General features: G+C 33.4%; 1 protein-coding gene across 2 annotated transcripts in view; it reads left to right on the plus strand.

Moving 5' to 3' along the window:
• Positions 1 to 1,531: 1,531 nt before the first annotated feature.
• The window catches only part of LOC132780773 (general transcription and DNA repair factor IIH helicase subunit XPD), a 49,341-nt gene continuing 32,684 nt past the window's right edge, over positions 1,532 to 18,188 (plus strand). The window contains exons 1-4 of one of the 2 annotated variants that reach the window (XM_067461508.1): positions 1,532 to 1,594; positions 3,047 to 3,146; positions 4,806 to 4,883; positions 6,289 to 6,351. In XM_067461508.1, coding sequence (XP_067317609.1) covers positions 1,590 to 1,594; positions 3,047 to 3,146; positions 4,806 to 4,883; positions 6,289 to 6,351 — 246 coding nt within the window. In that variant the 5' untranslated portion in view covers positions 1,532 to 1,589. The other variant, XM_067461509.1, reaches the window with a different exon arrangement.

Consider the following 18,188-nt stretch of genomic DNA (forward strand, 5'->3'; position numbering starts at 1 on the left):
TTGTATTATTTCTACACTATATTTTATATTTTATGTTATTCTTATTTATTTTATATTACTATTTGGCTAATTTATTAATTTTGTTATTTCTGCACTGTATTTTATATTTTATGTTATTATTATTATTATTATTTACCTTATATTATTATTTTGCTAATTTAGTTATTTTATTATTTCTGCACTGTATTTTATATTTTATGTATTTTATATTATTATTTTGCTAATTTATTTTATTATTTCTACACTATATTTTATATTTTCTTATTATTTTGCCAATTTATTTCTTTTGTTATTTCTGCACTGTATTTTATATTTTATGTTATTATTATTAATATTTACCTTATATATTTATTTTGCTAATTTATTTTATTATTTCTACACTATTATTATTTATTTTATATTATTATTTTGCTAATTTAGATATTTTATTATTTCTGCACTTTATTTTATATTATTATTATATGATTTTAAAACTGCATTAATAATAACTATTATTATTATTAATTATATATATATTATATACATTATAGATAATAATAATTTATTAATAAATAATAATTATTTATTTTATTAATAAATAATAATAATAAATAATTGATAAATTAATTATTTTCCAAACTGCATTAATTTAATTAATTAATTAATTTCCAAACTGCATTAATTAATATGTTATTACATTTTTTTAAACCAGCATTAATAACTTATTATTATTATAGATTATATATATATTATATATATTATATACATTATAGATAAATAATAATAATAATAATAATAATAATAAATATTTATTATTATTAATAATAAATAATAATTGATAAATTAATTAATTTCCAAACTGCATTAATTAATATGTTATTATATGATTTTAAAACTGCATTAATAACAATTATTATTATTATAGATTATATATATATTATATACATTATAGATAAATAATAATAATAATAAATAAATAATTATTATTTATTATTAAGAAATAATAATAATAATAATAGATACATTAATTAATTTCCAAACTGCATTAATTAATATGTTATTATTTGATTTTAAAACTGCATTAATAATAACTATTATTATTATAATACATTTTATATATATATATATATACACACACACACACACATTATAGTTAATAATAAATAATAATTAATAAATTAATTAGTTTCCAAACTTAATTAATTAATTAATTGAGGGTAGCAACTTGGGCTTCTTCCTTTGTATACCTTTAAAGTCCATTTCAATTTGCACAGCATTTTTCCCAACTCAAATAAATAAATAAATCATCCTATAGAATTATTTTTTTCTCCCATCCTAAAGAACTCTATAGGCAGCCAATTTAACTCCATCACTCTGCTTTGGATTGATCCAGCCTAGTTCAACTCTTCCTCTCTGCGCTCGATTCATTCAGTCTGGCTCCACTCCTCAACTCTTAAGTTAGATTACTCCAACCGAACTTGCTGGGAGTTAGGCTAATACGAATATGCTGTCTAGTGGGCGGAGCTAGAGCCTGTCTTTCTTTGCTCCCGACCAATCCCGAGCGAGAGGCGTGTCCTCGCTTTGGAAGGGATTGAAGCGCGGAAGAGACCATGAAGTGAGTGCCGTGGGGGGAGAAGCAGAAGCAGGGCGATACCATTAGGGAAGCGGGAAAAGGGGGGTCTTTTAGAGAAATATGCGGATTTTATAGGTTTTTAAAGGGCGAGAAACCCCTAAAGGTGTTTTTTTCATATTCTTTTTCTGCAAAGGAGCCGATGGCAACAGGGATTCCTTGCATTTGGGGCTGGCTTGTCTTTTGGCAAGCAAAAGTTCAAATACATAGGGGATAATGGGAGCTGTAGTCCAAAGGACCACTTTCCCCATTGCTCTGGAAGCCCTAGCCTGCATCTTTTGGAAGAAAAGGGACCCAGGTCAGAATATATTGGGGATGATGGGAGTTGCAGTCAGAATATATAGGGGATGATGGGAGTTGCAGTCAGGATGCATAGGGGATGATGGGAGTTGCAGTCCAAAAGACCACTTTCCCCATTGCTCTGGATCATTTGGAAGAAAAGGGACCCAGGTCTGAATATATAGGGGATGATGGGAGTTGCAGTCAGAATGCATACAGGATGATGGGAGTTGCAGTCCAAAAGGCCACTTTCCCCATTGCCATGGAAGCCCCAGCCTGCATCATTTGGAAGAAAAGGGACCCAGGTCAGGATATATAGGGGATGATGGGAGTTGGAGTCAGGATGCATAGGGAATGATGGGAGTTGCAGTCCAAAAGGCCACTTTCCCCATTGCTGTGGAAGCCCCAGCCTGCATCTTTTGGAAGAAAAGGGACCCAGGTCAGTATATATAGGGGATGATGGGAGTTGGAGTCAGAATGCATACAGGATGATGGGAGTTGCTGTTAGAATGCATAGGGGATGATGGGAGTTGCACTTTCCCCTTACTCTGGAGGTTTGAACTTGTATATGGGAGAAAAGACGCTACATATATATATATATATATATATATATATATAATGTATATGTGTGTGTTTGTGTATAGTATTGTATTGTATATATCTATGTGTACACACATACATATACAATATAAACAGGTATATATTGTATATGTATGTGTGTAAACATAGATATATACAATACTATACACACACATATATACATTATATATCTATATTTAGTGTCTTTTCTCCTATATACTACAATATATACTACTTGTTTATATTGTATATGTATACACATATACAATATATACATAATACCATATAATAATAAAATAAAATATATAATATATTAAAATAATACATAACATTATATATATACATATATACATAACACACACACACATACATATATACACACACACACACACACACATATATATATATATAGGATGATGGGAGTTGCAATCCAAAAAGGCCACTTTCCCCATGCTCTTGAAATTGCATAGCCTGCAGCATTTGGAAGAAAAGGGAGCAAACTTAGGATATAATAGGGGACGATGGGAGTTGCAGTCCTATGTTCTCTGATGCTTACGGGGTTTTTTTGCTCTTCTCCAGGTTGAACATAGATGGCTTATTGGTCTATTTCCCATATGACTTCATTTATCCAGAGCAATATTCCTATATGCTGGAGCTCAAGAGGACACTGGATGCTAAGGTTTGGTGTGTGTGTGTGTGTGTATATATGCATGTATGTATAGGTTGTGTATATATGTGCTGGAGCTCAAGAGGACACTGGATGCTAAGGTTTGGTGTGTGTGTGTTTGTGTATATATATATGTATAGGTTGTGTATATATGTGTTGGAGCTCAAGAGGACACTGCATGCTAAGGTTTGGTGTATGTGTGTGTTTGTATATATATATGTATGTATAGGTTGTGTATATATGTGCTGGAGCTCAAGAGGACACTGGATGCTAAGGTTTGGTGTGTGTGTGTGTGTTTGTGTATATATATATGTATAGGTTGTGTATATATGTGTTGGAGCTCAAGAGGACACTGCATGCTAAGGTTTGGTGTATGTGTGTGTTTGTATATATATATGTATGTATAGGTTGTGTATATATGTGCTGGAGCTCAAGAGGACACTGGATGCTAAGGTTTGGTGTGTGTGTATGTATATATGTATGTATGTATGTATAGGTTGTGTATATATGTGCTGGAGCTCAAGAGAAAACTGGATGCTAAAGTTTAGTATATACATATATATAGTTTGTGTATATATGTGTGTTTGTGTGTGTGTGTGTATATATATATATATATATATATATATATATATATGTAGAGAGAGTATATATATTTTGTATATGTATACACATACATACAGGAAAGCCTAGAGAAGACAATTATGCTGGGGAAAGTGGAAGGCAAAAGGAAGAGGGGCCGACCAAGGGCAAGATGGATGGATGTCATCCTTGAAGTGACTGGACTGACCTTGAGGGAGCTGGGGGTGGTGACGGCCGACAGGGAGCTCTGGCCTGGGCTGGTCCATGAGGTCACGAAGAGTCGGAGACGACTGAACGAATGAACAACAAATACACATACATATATCTACATATACAATATAAACATATATTCATTGTATATACTGAATATGTATATATACACATATAAAACATATACATTATAATCATAATCATAATTAAAATAATATATAAAAACAATATTGAATAATATAGACAAAACATATATATTATGTGTTGGTTGCCGGGTTGTACGCCGCCTTGAGTCACCTTTGGGTAGAAATATTGTAAATAAATAAATAAACAATAAAGATAAAATAATGTATTGTATATTTAATAATTATATGCATAATGATATATGTACGTGATTTTTAGCTTTGAATATGTTTTAATGGATTTTAACTGAATTTTTAATATTGTTTCATTTAATTCTCTTTTAATGTTTGCTTATTCATATGTTTTTAAATTTTGTGGTCATACTTTTTAATTGTAAGCTGCTTTGAGTCTTCTCCTGGAGAGATAACATAGATATATATACATACATATATGCATATATACGTATATACATACACACACACACACATAAAAGCTATATACACAAGCATAAAGTTGCACTAGAGGCCTTCGAGTACAATTTATTATGTGTAGATAAACACAATGGATATGGAAGTTGTATTATTATTATTGTATTTTATTATTATTATTATTATTATTATTAAAAGCTGCTGTTTTCTAGGATCCTTGAACTATTTTATTTTTTGGGTGGAAGGGGAAAAATTTGCAAACTTTGTCATAGTTTTTGGGAGGTTTTTTTTTTTTTGGAGTCATGCGACCTCTCCTCTGTTTCCCACCCAGGGCCATGGAGTCTTGGAAATGCCTTCCGGAACTGGGAAAACTATCTCTCTCCTGTCTCTCATCGTGGCTTACCAGAAGGTGAGGATACCTTGATAAATAATAATAATAATAATAATAATAATTATTATTATTATTATTATTATTATTCTATGATTCTAATAATATTTTCCCAACCTTCTGTTGTCTCTCCCCTGTTCCTAAGACTGCCTATACACACACACACACACACACACACACACACTGTCGCGACCCACAGAACACAGATTGTCTTAAACAGCAATTGAGGTGCAAAATAATAGTCTTTTAATGGATAACAAACTTAAATGAGGCACTTAAACTTCAGTGCAAACAGTTCAAACGGTGTTTTCAAACAGGAACATATACAGTAGATAAACCGGTATCTAGCAGGCTTGAATTGCAGCCAAAAATAAACAGGAGATACAAGAACTTGTAGCAAAATGCAAAACAAAATAGTCTCTAAGAATTACAAGGTACGAAGCAAGGTCCGATAGGCAAACTCGTAGTCAGTCAATTCCAAGGTCAGGAAGCCAGGTGTAACACTCACAAACGAAGGTTCCAAGGTCCAAAGAAGCACGGCAGGAAAACAGGATACTGGAAATCCAAACAAGGTTAGGCAGAGTAACAACGCATAACAACACTTTGTCGTCTGCAAAGAAACAGGTCCCAATGTGCTTATTTTATTCACTATCAGAAGAATGAGATTCATTACTCGCATCTGATTCTGCTTGCGCAGCTGAAGCATCTAAGCCACGCCAAGCCTGCCACCTTTGATCTAATGCCTGATCCTGCCAAGAACATCCCTCATTCCCATTATCCTGAAAACCTTCAAAATCATCTCTTGAAGTTGCTTGATTGCAAATGTCTCTAATGTTCTGAACCAGAGTCCAGTCTAAAGGCTCCTCCATCTCATCCTCACTCTCACTGGAGTTATCTGCTGTGTCTCTAAGCCTTTTAGACATAGTGTCACTATCACTGCCAGAGTCACTGGCCACTCTCTTCACTCCCCTGTAATCTGCTTCCATAGCTTCCTCTGGGCAGAATCCTGCAAAGTCTTCTGAATCACTGGAAGCCAGAAAGATGTCACGAATGCGTTTCAGCTGGCGCTGATTCTCCTCTGCTTCTGCATCACTCCTTCTTCTTCTCCTACTACTAGAAGTAGGTATGGTGCCAGAATGCTGAGTCTCAACACACACACACACACACACACATACACACCTCATGGTATAAATAAATATGTAAATAAGCGTGTAATAAATATAAATAAATAAATATGTAATAAATATGTAAATAAGTATGGCGGGGTGTAAATATAATAATTATATAACAATAATTTTTATATATTCATTTATTATTATTATTATTTACTGTGTTTTGTGTCAGTAAATAATAATAATAATAATAATAGAATATATAAAACAGGCAGTCCCCAAGACACAATATATTTATTTTCCTTCTTTTCCAGGCTTATCCGCTGGAGGTGACCAAGCTCATTTACTGCTCCAGAACCGTGCCGGAAATCGAAAAGGTAATGCGGACGATGGGACTTAATGCAGTTTGGCAGCACTTTCCACAGCCTGGAATCAATGCTATGGAGTTCTGGGAGTTTTAGTTGGCGGAGGAGACAGGAGACTTTGCAAAACTACAACTCTCAGGGATTGATCACATTGAACCTTGGTGGTTGAGGTTTGGAAAGGGTCTTCTCCTTTGGATTGCCATTCCCACATGCTGGCAGGGAGATGATTGGCCCCGTTCCCTTTGATCTGGAAACTCTGCTTGCAAAGGGAATAATAATAATAATAGTAATCATCATCATCATCTACATAAAATTTATAGGGATTATGGGAATAATAACAGGAGCCCCCGGTGGCGCAGTGGGTTAAAGCACTGAGCTGCTGAGCTTGTTGATCGAAAGGTCGCAGGTTTGATTCCGGGGAGCAGCGTGAGCTTCTGCTGTCAGCCCTAGCTTCTGCCAACCTAGCAGTTCGAAAACATGCAAATTTGAGTCGATCAATAGGTACCGCTCCAGCGGGAAGGTAACGGCGCTCCATGCAGTCATGCCGGCCACATGACCTTGGAGGTGTCTACGGACAACGCCAGCTCTTCGACTTAGAAATGGAGATGAGCACCACACCCCAGAGTCAGACATGACTAGACTTAATGTCAGGGGACTACCTTTACCTATGGGAATAACAACAACAACAACAACAATAATGTTTCACTACGAAGAATATATAGGGATGATAATGACAATAATATCAAAAACAACAACAATTTTGTTGTTATAGGGATTATGGGAATAATAATAATAACAACAACAATAACAATAATAATGTTAGACTACATAGACTACATAGAATATATAGGGATTATGGAAACCACTGACCACCTGCTGCAATGCACCCTGAGCCCAGCCACATGCACAAGGGAGGACCTTCTTGCAGCAACACCAGAAGCACTCCAAGGGGCCAGATATTGGTCAAAGGACATTTAATCCACTACCAAACTCACACATTTTGTATTTTCTCTGTTTGTTTGCTTTGTTCTGTTAGAAATGTAATATAATTGACTGGTTGCACTGACACGATAAATAAATAAATAGGGATTATGGGAATAATAATAACAACAATAATAACAATGATGTTAGACTACATAGAATATAGGAATGATGATGATGATGACAATAACAACAACAACAACGTTAGACTACATAGAATATATAGGGATTATGGAAATAACAACAATCATAATGTTAGACTACATAGAATATATAGGGATGATGATGACAATAACATCATCATCAACAACAATAATGTTAGACTGCATAAAATATTTAGGGATTAGGGGAATAATAATAACAACATCATCATCAACAACAATAATAATGTTAGACTACATAGAATATATAAGAATTATTGGAATAATAATAATAATAACAACAACAACAACAATAATAATAACAATAATGTTAACTACATAGAATATATAGGGATGATGATGATGACAATAACAATAGCAACAACAATAATGTTAGACTACATAGAATATATAGGGATGGTGAGGATCATAACAACAACAACAATAATGTTAGACTGCATAGAATATATAGGGATGGTGAGGATCATAACAACAACAACAATAATGTTAGACTGCATAGAATATATAGGGATGGTGAGGATCATAACAACAACAACAATAATGTTAGACTGCATAGAATATATAGGGATGGTGAGGATCATAACAACAACAACAATAATGTTAGACTGCATAGAATATATAGGGATGGTGAGGATCATAACAACAACAACAATAATGTTAGACTGCATAGAATATATAGGGATGGTGAGGATCATAACAACAACAACAATAATGTTAGACTGCATAGAATATATAGGGATGGTGAGGATCATAACAACAACAACAATAATGTTAGACTGCATAGAATATATAGGGATGGTGAGGATCATAACAACAACAACAATAATGTTAGACTGCATAGAATATATAGGGATGGTGAGGATCATAACAACAACAACAATAATGTTAGACTACATAGAATATATAGGGATGGTGAGGATCATAACAACAACAACAATAATGTTAGACTGCATAGAATATATAGGGATGATGACGACGACAATAACCACAACAACAATAATGTTAGACTACATAGAATATATAGGGATGGTGAGGATCATAACAACAACAACAATAATGTTAGACTGCATAGAATATATAGGGATGGTGAGGATCATAACAACAACAACAATAATGTTAGACTACATAGAATATATAGGGATGGTGAGGATCATAACAACAACAACAATAATGTTAGACTACATAGAATATATAGGGATGGTGAGGATCATAACAACAACAACAATAATGTTAGACTGCATAGAATATATAGGGATGGTGAGGATCATAACAACAACAACAATAATGTTAGACTGCATAGAATATATAGGGATGGTGAGGATCATAACAACAACAACAATAATGTTAGACTGCATAGAATATATAGGGATGGTGAGGATCATAACAACAACAACAATAATGTTAGACTACATAGAATATATAGGGATGGTGATGATCATAACAACAACAACAATAATGTTAGACTGCATAGAATATATAGGGATGGTGAGGATCATAACAACAACAACAATAATGTTAGACTGCATAGAATATATAGGGATGGTGAGGATCATAACAACAACAACAATAATGTTAGACTGCATAGAATATATAGGGATGGTGAGGATCATAACAACAACAACAATAATGTTAGACTACATAGAATATATTGGGATGGTGAGGATCATAACAACAACAACAATAATGTTAGACTGCATAGAATATATAGGGATGGTGAGGATCATAACAACAACAACAATAATGTTAGACTACATAGAATATATTGGGATGGTGAGGATCATAACAACAACAACAATAATGTTAGACTGCATAGAATATATAGGGATGATGACGACGACAATAACCACAACAACAATAATGTTAGACTACATAGAATATATAGGGATGGTGAGGATCATAACAACAACAACAATAATGTTAGACTGCATAGAATATATAGGGATGGTGAGGATCATAACAACAACAACAATAATGTTAGACTACATAGAATATATAGGGATGGTGATGATCATAACAACAACAACAATAATGTTAGACTGCATAGAATATATAGGGATGGTGAGGATCATAACAACAACAACAATAATGTTAGACTGCATAGAATATATAGGGATGGTGAGGATCATAACAACAACAACAATAATGTTAGACTGCATAGAATATATAGGGATGGTGAGGATCATAACAACAACAACAATAATGTTAGACTACATAGAATATATTGGGATGGTGAGGATCATAACAACAACAACAATAATGTTAGACTGCATAGAATATATAGGGATGATGACGACGACAATAACCACAACAACAATAATGTTAGACTACATAGAATATATAGGGATGGTGAGGATCATAACAACAACAACAATAATGTTAGACTGCATAGAATATATAGGGATGGTGAGGATCATAACAACAACAACAATAATGTTAGACTGCATAGAATATATAGGGATGGTGAGGATCATAACAACAACAACAATAATGTTAGACTGCATAGAATATATAGGGATGGTGAGGATCATAACAACAACAACAATAATGTTAGACTACATAGAATATATAGGGATGGTGATGATCATAACAACAACAACAATAATGTTAGACTGCATAGAATATATAGGGATGGTGAGGATCATAACAACAACAACAATAATGTTAGACTGCATAGAATATATAGGGATGGTGAGGATCATAACAACAACAACAATAATGTTAGACTGCATAGAATATATAGGGATGGTGAGGATCATAACAACAACAACAATAATGTTAGACTACATAGAATATATTGGGATGGTGAGGATCATAACAACAACAACAATAATGTTAGACTGCATAGAATATATAGGGATGATGACGACGACAATAACCACAACAACAATAATGTTAGACTACATAGAATATATAGGGATGGTGAGGATCATAACAACAACAACAATAATGTTAGACTGCATAGAATATATAGGGATGGTGAGGATCATAACAACAACAACAATAATGTTAGACTACATAGAATATATAGGGATGGTGATGATCATAACAACAACAACAATAATGTTAGACTGCATAGAATATATAGGGATGGTGAGGATCATAACAACAACAACAATAATGTTAGACTGCATAGAATATATAGGGATGGTGAGGATCATAACAACAACAACAATAATGTTAGACTGCATAGAATATATAGGGATGGTGAGGATCATAACAACAACAACAATAATGTTAGACTACATAGAATATATTGGGATGGTGAGGATCATAACAACAACAACAATAATAATAACAATAATGTTAACTACATAGAATATATAGGGATGATGATGATGACAATAACAATAGCAACAACAATAATGTTAGACTACATAGAATATATAGGGATGGTGAGGATCATAACAACAACAACAATAATGTTAGACTACATAGAATATATAGGGATGGTGAGGATCATAACAACAACAACAATAATGTTAGACTACATAGAATATATAGGGATGGTGAGGATCATAACAACAACAACAATAATGTTAGACTGCATAGAATATATAGGGATGGTGACGACGACAATAACCACAACAACAATAATGTTAGACTACATAGAATATATAGGGATGGTGAGGATCATAACAACAACAACAATAATGTTAGACTGCATAGAATATATAGGGATGGTGAGGATCATAACAACAACAACAATAATGTTAGACTGCATAGAATATATAGGGATGGTGAGGATCATAACAACAACAACAATAATGTTAGACTGCATAGAATATATAGGGATGGTGAGGATCATAACAACAACAACAATAATGTTAGACTGCATAGAATATATAGGGATGGTGAGGATCATAACAACAACAACAATAATGTTAGACTACATAGAATATATTGGGATGGTGAGGATCATAACAACAACAACAATAATGTTAGACTGCATAGAATATATAGGGATGATGACGACGACAATAACCACAACAACAATAATGTTAGACTGCATAGAATATATAGGGATGGTGAGGATCATAACCACAACAACAATAATGTTAGACTGCATAGAATATATAGGGATGGTGAGGATCATAACCACAACAACAATAATGTTAGACTGCATAGAATATATAGGGATGGTGAGGATCATAACAACAACAACAATAATGTTAGACTGCATAGAATATATAGGGATGGTGAGGATCATAACAACAACAACAATAATGTTAGACTGCATAGAATATATAGGGATGGTGAGGATCATAACAACAACAACAATAATGTTAGACTGCATAGAATATATAGGGATGGTGAGGATCATAACAACAACAACAATAATGTTAGACTGCATAGAATATATAGGGATGGTGAGGATCATAACAACAACAACAATAATGTTAGACTGCATAGAATATATAGGGATGGTGAGGATCATAACAACAACAACAATAATGTTAGACTGCATAGAATATATAGGGATGGTGAGGATCATAACAACAACAACAATAATGTTAGACTGCATAGAATATATAGGGATGGTGAGGATCATAACAACAACAACAATAATGTTAGACTGCATAGAATATATAGGGATGGTGAGGATCATAACAACAACAACAATAATGTTAGACTGCATAGAATATATAGGGATGGTGAGGATCATAACAACAACAACAATAATGTTAGACTGCATAGAATATATAGGGATGGTGAGGATCATAACAACAACAACAATAATGTTAGACTACATAGAATATATTGGGATGGTGAGGATCATAACAACAACAACAATACTGTTAGACTACATAGAATATATAGGGATGGTGAGGATCATAACAACAACAACAATAATGTTAGACTGCATAGAATATATAGGGATGGTGAGGATCATAACAACAACAACAATAATGTTAGACTGCATAGAATATATAGGGATGGTGAGGATCATAACAACAACAACAATAATGTTAGACTGCATAGAATATATAGGGATGGTGAGGATCATAACAACAACAACAATAATGTTAGACTACATAGAATATATAGGGATGGTGAGGATCATAACAACAACAACAATAATGTTAGACTACATAGAATATATAGGGATGGTGAGGATCATAACAACAACAACAATAATGTTAGACTACATAGAATATATAGGGATGGTGAGGATCATAACAACAACAACAATAATGTTAGACTGCATAGAATATATAGGGATGGTGAGGATCATAACAACAACAACAATAATGTTAGACTGCATAGAATATATAGGGATGGTGAGGATCATAACAACAACAACAATAATGTTAGACTACATAGAATATATAGGGATGATGACGACGACAATAACCACAACAACAATAATGTTAGACTACATAGAATATATAGGGATGGTGAGGATCATAACAACAACAACAATAATGTTAGACTACATAGAATATATAGGGATGGTGAGGATCATAACAACAACAACAATAATGTTAGACTGCATAGAATATATAGGGATGGTGAGGATCATAACAACAACAACAATAATGTTAGACTGCATAGAATATATAGGGATGGTGAGGATCATAACAACAACAACAATAATGTTAGACTGCATAGAATATATAGGGATGGTGAGGATCATAACAACAACAACAATAATGTTAGACTGCATAGAATATATAGGGATGGTGAGGATCATAACCACAACAACAATAATGTTAGACTGCATAGAATATATAGGGATGGTGAGGATCATAACCACAACAACAATAATGTTAGACTGCATAGAATATATAGGGATGGTGAGGATCATAACAACAACAACAATAATGTTAGACTGCATAGAATATATAGGGATGGTGAGGATCATAACAACAACAACAATAATGTTAGACTGCATAGAATATATAGGGATGGTGAGGATCATAACAACAACAACAATAATGTTAGACTGCATAGAATATATAGGGATGGTGAGGATCATAACAACAACAACAATAATGTTAGACTGCATAGAATATATAGGGATGGTGAGGATCATAACAACAACAACAATAATGTTAGACTGCATAGAATATATAGGGATGGTGAGGATCATAACAACAACAACAATAATGTTAGACTGCATAGAATATATAGGGATGGTGAGGATCATAACAACAACAACAATAATGTTAGACTGCATAGAATATATAGGGATGGTGAGGATCATAACAACAACAACAATAATGTTAGACTGCATAGAATATATAGGGATGGTGAGGATCATAACAACAACAACAATAATGTTAGACTGCATAGAATATATAGGGATGGTGAGGATCATAACAACAACAACAATAATGTTAGACTGCATAGAATATATAGGGATGGTGAGGATCATAACAACAACAACAATACTGTTAGACTACATAGAATATATAGGGATGGTGAGGATCATAACAACAACAACAATACTGTTAGACTGCATAGAATATATAGGGATGGTGAGGATCATAACAACAACAACAATAATGTTAGACTGCATAGAATATATAGGGATGGTGAGGATCATAACAACAACAACAATAATGTTAGACTGCATAGAATATATAGGGATGGTGAGGATCATAACAACAACAACAATAATGTTAGACTGCATAGAATATATAGGGATGGTGAGGATCATAACAACAACAACAATAATGTTAGACTACATAGAATATATAGGGATGGTGAGGATCATAACAACAACAACAATAATGTTAGACTACATAGAATATATAGGGATGGTGAGGATCATAACAACAACAACAATAATGTTAGACTGCATAGAATATATAGGGATGGTGAGGATCATAACAACAACAACAATAATGTTAGACTGCATAGAATATATAGGGATGGTGAGGATCATAACAACAACAACAATAATGTTAGACTACATAGAATATATAGGGATGATGACGACGACAATAACCACAACAACAATAATGTTAGACTACATAGAATATATAGGGATGGTGAGGATCATAACAACAACAACAATAATGTTAGACTACATAGAATATATAGGGATGGTGAGGATCATAACAACAACAACAATAATGTTAGACTGCATAGAATATATAGGGATGGTGAGGATCATAACAACAACAACAATAATGTTAGACTGCATAGAATATATAGGGATGGTGAGGATCATAACAACAACAACAATAATGTTAGACTACATAGAATATATAGGGATGATGACGACGACAATAACCACAACAACAATAATGTTAGACTACATAGAATATATAGGGATGGTGAGGATCATAACAACAACAACAATAATGTTAGACTACATAGAATATATAGGGATGGTGAGGATCATAACAACAACAACAATAATGTTAGACTGCATAGAATATATAGGGATGGTGAGGATCATAACAACAACAACAATAATGTTAGACTGCATAGAATATATAGGGATGGTGAGGATCATAACAACAACAACAATAATGTTAGACTACATAGAATATATAGGGATGATGACGACGACAATAACCACAACAACAATAATGTTAGACTACATAGAATATATAGGGATGGTGAGGATCATAACAACAACAACAATAATGTTAGACTACATAGAATATATAGGGATGATGACGACGACAATAACCACAACAACAATAATGTTAGACTACATAGAATATATAGGGATGGTGAGGATCATAACAACAACAACAATAATGTTAGACTACATAGAATATATAGGGATGATGACGACGACAATAACCACAACAACAATAATGTTAGACTACATAGAATATATAGGGATGGTGAGGATCATAACAACAACAACAATAATGTTAGACTGCATAGAATATATAGGGATGGTGAGGATTATAACAACAACAACAATAATGTTAGACTGCATAGAATATATAGGGATGGTGAGGATTATAACAACAACAACAATAATGTTAGACTACATAGAATATATAGGGATGATGACGACGACAATAACCACAACAACAATAATGTTAGACTGCATAGAATATATAGGGATGGTGAGGATCATAACAACAACAACAATAATGTTAGACTGCATAGAATATATAGGGATGGTGAGGATTATAACAACAACAACAATAATGTTAGACTGCATAGAATATATAGGGATGGTGAGGATCATAACAACAACAACAATAATGTTAGACTGCATAGAATATATAGGGATGGTGAGGATCATAACAACAACAACAATAATGTTAGACTGCATAGAATATATAGGGATGGTGAGGATCATAACAACAACAACAATAATGTTAGACTGCATAGAATATATAGGGATGGTGAGGATCATAACAACAACAACAATAATGTTAGACTGCATAGAATATATAGGGATGGTGAGGATCATAACAACAACAACAATAATGTTAGACTGCATAGAATATATAGGGATGGTGAGGATCATAACAACAACAACAATAATGTTAGACTGCATAGAATATATAGGGATGGTGAGGATCATAACAACAACAACAATAATGTTAGACTGCATAGAACATATAGGGATGGTGAGGATCATAACAACAACAACAATAATGTTAGACTGCATAGAACATATAGGGATGGTGAGGATCATAACAACAACAACAATAATGTTAGACTGCATAGAACATATAGGGATGGTGAGGATCATAACAACAACAACAATAATGTTAGACTGCATAGAACATATAGGGATGGTGAGGATCATAACAACAACAACAATAATGTTAGACTGCATAGAACATATAGGGATGGTGAGGATCATAACAACAACAACAATAATGTTAGACTGCATAGAACATATAGGGATGGTGAGGATCATAACAACAACAACAATAATGTTAGACTGCATAGAACATATAGGGATGGTGAGGATCATAACAACAACAACAATAATGTTAGACTACATAGAACATATAGGGATGGTGAGGATCATAACAACAACAACAATAATGTTAGACTACATAGAACATATAGGGATGGTGAGGATCATAACAACAACAACAATAATGTTAGACTGCATAGAACATATAGGGATGGTGAGGATCATAACAACAACAACAATAATGTTAGACTGCATAGAACATATAGGGATGGTGAGGATCATAACAACAACAACAATAATGTTAGACTGCATAGAACATATAGGGATGGTGAGGATCATAACAACAACAACAATAATGTTAGACTGCATAGAACATATAGGGATGGTGAGGATCATAACAACAACAACAATAATGTTAGACTACATAGAACATATAGGGATGGTGAGGATCATAACAACAACAACAATAATGTTAGACTACATAGAACATATAGGGATGGTGAGGATCATAACAACAACAACAATAATGTTAGACTGCATAGAATATATAGGGATGGTGAGGATCATAACAACAACAACAATAATGTTAGACTGCATAGAACATATAGGGATGGTGAGGATCATAACAACAACAACAATAATGTTAGACTGCATAGAACATATAGGGATGGTGAGGATCATAACAACAACAACAATAATGTTAGACTGCATAGAACATATAGGGATGGTGAGGATCATAACAACAACAACAATAATGTTAGACTGCATAGAACATATAGGGATGGTGAGGATCATAACAACAACAACAATAATGTTAGACTGCATAGAACATATAGGGATGGTGAGGATCATAACAACAACAACAATAATGTTAGACTGCATAGAACATATAGGGATGGTGAGGATCATAACAACAACAACAATAATGTTAGACTGCATAGAACATATAGGGATGGTGAGGATCATAACAACAACAACAATAATGTTAGACTACATAGAACATATAGGGATGGTGAGGATCATAACAACAACAACAATAATGTTAGACTACATAGAACATATAGGGATGGTGAGGATCATAACAACAACAACAATAATGTTAGACTGCATAGAACATATAGGGATGGTGAGGATCATAACAACAACAACAATAATGTTAGACTGCATAGAACATATAGGGATGGTGAGGATCATAACAACAACAACAATAATGTTAGACTGCATAGAACATATAGGGATGGTGAGGATCATAACAACAACAACAATAATGTTAGACTGCATAGAACATATAGGGATGGTGAGGATCATAACAACAACAACAATAATGTTAGACTGCATAGAACATATAGGGATGGTGAGGATCATAACAACAACAACAATAATGTTAGACTACATAGAACATATAGGGATGGTGAGGATCATAACAACAACAACAATAATGTTAGACTACATAGAACATATAGGGATGGTGAGGATCATAACAACAACAACAATAATGTTAGACTGCATAGAATATATAGGGATGGTGAGGATCATAACAACAACAACAATAATGTTAGACTGCATAGAACATATAGGGATGGTGAGGATCATAACAACAACAACAATAATGTTAGACTGCATAGAACATATAGGGATGGTGAGGATCATAACAACAACAACAATAATGTTAGACTGCATAGAACATATAGGGATGGTGAGGATCATAACAACAACAACAATAATGTTAGACTGCATAGAACATATAGGGATGGTGAGGATCATAACAACAACAACAATAATGTTAGACTGCATAGAACATATAGGGATGGTGAGGATCATAACAACAACAACAATAATGTTAGACTGCATAGAACATA

Source organism: Anolis sagrei, chromosome Y, assembly GCF_037176765.1.
Source record: "Anolis sagrei isolate rAnoSag1 chromosome Y, rAnoSag1.mat, whole genome shotgun sequence".
In the NCBI taxonomy this organism is placed as follows: Eukaryota; Metazoa; Chordata; class Lepidosauria; order Squamata; family Dactyloidae; genus Anolis; species Anolis sagrei.